The sequence below is a fragment of the Epinephelus moara genome, chromosome 9 (assembly GCF_006386435.1).
Source record: "Epinephelus moara isolate mb chromosome 9, YSFRI_EMoa_1.0, whole genome shotgun sequence".
Classification (NCBI taxonomy): domain Eukaryota; kingdom Metazoa; phylum Chordata; class Actinopteri; order Perciformes; family Serranidae; genus Epinephelus; species Epinephelus moara.
Window position 1 is genome coordinate 37,262,113 of NC_065514.1, and position 3,510 is coordinate 37,265,622.

At 42.5% G+C, this 3,510-nt stretch overlaps 1 protein-coding gene across 1 annotated transcript in view; it reads left to right on the forward strand.

The window, feature by feature from the left end:
• Window positions 1-78: 78 nt before the first annotated feature.
• The window catches only part of LOC126396000 (uncharacterized), a 4,481-nt gene continuing 1,049 nt past the window's right edge, over window positions 79-3,510 (forward strand). Inside the window, exons 1-3 of the mRNA XM_050053810.1 lie at window positions 79-152; window positions 251-296; window positions 535-695. Coding sequence (XP_049909767.1) covers window positions 79-152; window positions 251-296; window positions 535-695 — 281 coding nt within the window. The remainder of the gene's footprint in view (window positions 153-250; window positions 297-534; window positions 696-3,510) is intronic.

Consider the following 3,510-nt stretch of genomic DNA (forward strand, 5'->3'; position numbering starts at 1 on the left):
GTCAAAAGGAATAAATAAATGAAATGAAATGAAACCACATCAATGATCTTCCCTCTGAAGGAAATGATTCTCAAATCCATGGCACCAGGAGATGAAGACAGTACAGCAATCAAAGAAGCCAAAGAAGCCATTGCACGGGACCTGGAAAAAAGGTACACAGACCCTGATCTTCAGAAGTACCTCCAAAAAGCCACAGCCCTGGATCCCAGGTTTAAATCCCTGCCTTCCTTGATGAACCCTCCCTTGTCAGACTCTTCAGGGATCTTGCCACAGAAATCCTGGAGCATGAACCACAGGTATTATTTGATTATCATGTTTTGTGTGATTTTATGATTGCATATTTGATTATTATTTTTATTGTCAAAAATGCATATAAATGACTTACATGACGTACATAATATCTGTCAAAAGGATACAACACAAAACGCAGGAGAGCTTATCTCCATTGTGATCATTTAAATTGAGCTCACAGAAGCAGAGTAGACATTTATGGCTTTTATTATATATCTTAAACATTTGTCATTGTTCTTGCAGAGTCAAGCAGACACAAGGCCATCCACAGAGGGACAAGATCCATCTTCCCCCCCTCTAAAGAAGAAGACAGCCATGGCACAGCTATTTGGAGAGGTTTTCAAAACACAGGAACAGGTCAGGCCCCTACCCCAAATAGTTGAGGATGAAGTCGCTTCATACAGGTAAGCAGACTCCATTGATGTTGATGCTGATCCTTTCATGTGGTGGAAGACAAATGAGAGCAAGTTCCCCCATGTCGCAAAAGTTGCACAACGTCACCTCTGTGTCCAAGGAACTTCTGTTGCAAGTGAGAGAATTTTCTCCACTGCAGGGGACATTGTCAGTGCAAACCGCTCTCACCTTGCTGCAGACAATGTGGACAGGCTTATCTTCTTACAGAAAAATCTCACAATAGCAGAGGAATAAATAGCTGATGCCCATATTGGCTTATTGATATTGCACTTTACATCCTGAACATAGCCTATATTAGCCTATACTGAAGTATTAAAATAGGCAAAGCACTAGCTATTTCTGAAATTATGTTTCCCCCAGATTGTATATGGCAACCATTTGTCAAGGATAAAGTGCACTTTTTCTTTTGAAATTGTTTACCTCTCTTTTTATACTACTGTATAGTGTGTACCAGTAGTCAAGGCTAAGAGGCACTTTAAAGGGAAATTTCGGTTTATTTCAACCCGTCTCCTATCGTCCTAAATTTGTTTCAAGTGACTAGTGACATAGAAATAATAGTTAGCATGTTAGCCGTTAGCCTAGATACAGCCGTAGCGTCAGACCTGTTAAAACTTAATTGAACGGGCATCCTTTCCAGTGCAAAGTTAGTCCACTAAACAAGCTTTTTCTCCACAAAGACCGCCTCATATTGTTAGGATAAATGTCAGAGAACATATAGAAAACGACATGTAAACGTGTTGTCTTACCTTACCGGTGTGGTGCCATGTTTGTTGTTTACCATTTAGCTAAGGCTGCAACCGGTCCCATTCCTTGCAATAGAGGTATTGCTCTTCTGTGGGCATTGGGGTACAGCATTCACAGGTAACGTTACACCACCAATCTCCAGAGCTAAAGCCTTCCAGCAGCCATTCCTCCTCTGTCGTCCTCTAACGTTACTTGTTGTGCCTCTCTCTCCTCCTCCTCCGTTCTTCAATTTCACGAAGCTCTTCGTCAGTGTATTCAACGCTTCATCACCCATTAGTATTAAAAAAACTTAAAACGCATGTGTATTTTTTCACAAATCCTGCCCCAAGTTCCTTTAAGCTTAACTTTAATCCCTATTTGAACCTGTCAGCAAGTATCTGGTTGAATCCTAAGTTAAATATAGAAAATAAACCATTCCTCTGGCAACAGTGGGTTGAAAAGGGTAATCTTGTACTTGGTGATTTATATGATGGTGGCATATTGAAATCATTCACAGCACTGATACAGCAATTTGGCTCCCTCTACAACAGTTTTGGAGATATCTTCAGTTTAGACATATCCTATCCCAAACCTTTGGCTCTACTATAACAGCCCCTCCAAGCTCTGATGTTCTCTCCTTTGTGCTTAAGGTACAGTATTTGGCTCAGGTCATGAGGCCTCAAAAAATTACTCCCTGTTGCTTAAAGGCTCACATAGCAAGGGCTCTAATTTGAAGTCAGCCTGGAAGAGAGATCTCAATCTGTCATATACAGAGGAGGAATGGAACAACATCTTAAATAACTATAAGAAAATATCAAGGGAACTTAGAACAAGACTAGCGCAGTTTAAATTAATGAACAGAGTATATTGGTCCCCCTCAAGGCTACACAGAGTCAAATTAAGGGACAGCCTGAGTTGTTGGAGGTGTTGGGGAAGCACTGGTACACTCCTCCACATGTTGTGGTCCTGCACAGTCGTACAAAAATTCTGGTCAGCCATACAAGAGAATATCAAATTGATTCTTGAATTTGATGTCCCATTCTGCCCAAGCCTGTTTGTTCTGGGTGACCCCCTCCCTCTTAAAACTTTCTCTGCAGCTCAGACTGGATCCAGACAGCCCTTGTGCTGGGGAGAAAGCTCATAGTTACAGACTGGAAGGCAATCACCCTCCCACTAGCTAGAGTGTGGTTCTCTCAGCCGGGGGCCTTTCTTTTAGTCTCACTAACCAAGTGGGAAATATCATGCTAAGTGGGCAAATGACATCTCTTTTATTCATGGACCCTGACAATATATATGTTAACATATTGGCTCATATCCCAGAGAATCATTTAGGCCTTTGTTAATAACCACTTAATAACCTAAATATTAGGGGTGCAATGGTACAGGTAGCCCACAGTATGGTCCGTACCTCGGTTTTTGGGCGACGGTTTCGGTTCGGTTTCGGTTCAGTTCCAGTACGTGTTTTGTATGTAAAGAGAACAATCCTTTTTTACGCTGCAATTCGTGGTCCGAATTTCCCGCGCTGTCCTGCGGATGTGACGTCAAATGACGCTGCATGCGCGTCCTCGACGGCTTTCGGCTTGGATACAGGAAGAAGACGAGTGCGGTGGATCCGAACTACTGTTTGGTTAGTAATGGATTCCTCTGCAGCCAGCAAGCGACCCAGCACCACACAAAGCCCACTAAAAAGTGGTACTAAGAAGAAAACAAAGGTTTTATCAGTGGCATCTCGTGAGTCGAAAAGAAATTATGACCAAAGCCGGGCAGGCACCCGAATACACATCGGGTATGCGTTCGAGTCATGGAGGCAGCTTCGACTTGAGTTGGGAATCAAAACAGATGCTGACATGACTCATTTCCTAGTGACCAGGTAAGAAAACATTATAGGTCATGTTTAGAGCTTGATTTGAAAATCATATGAGATCACCGAGGAGTCGGGGTGACCTAACATGCAAAGTAGCGTTAGCTGTAAACATGTAACTTAGTCCACAGCTGAGTAGCACTGAATGGTTACAGACGGCACATTTTCCACGGCCCTTTAGTCTGAAACCGAATACCGGTAGTTAGAATTATGTCCCTATA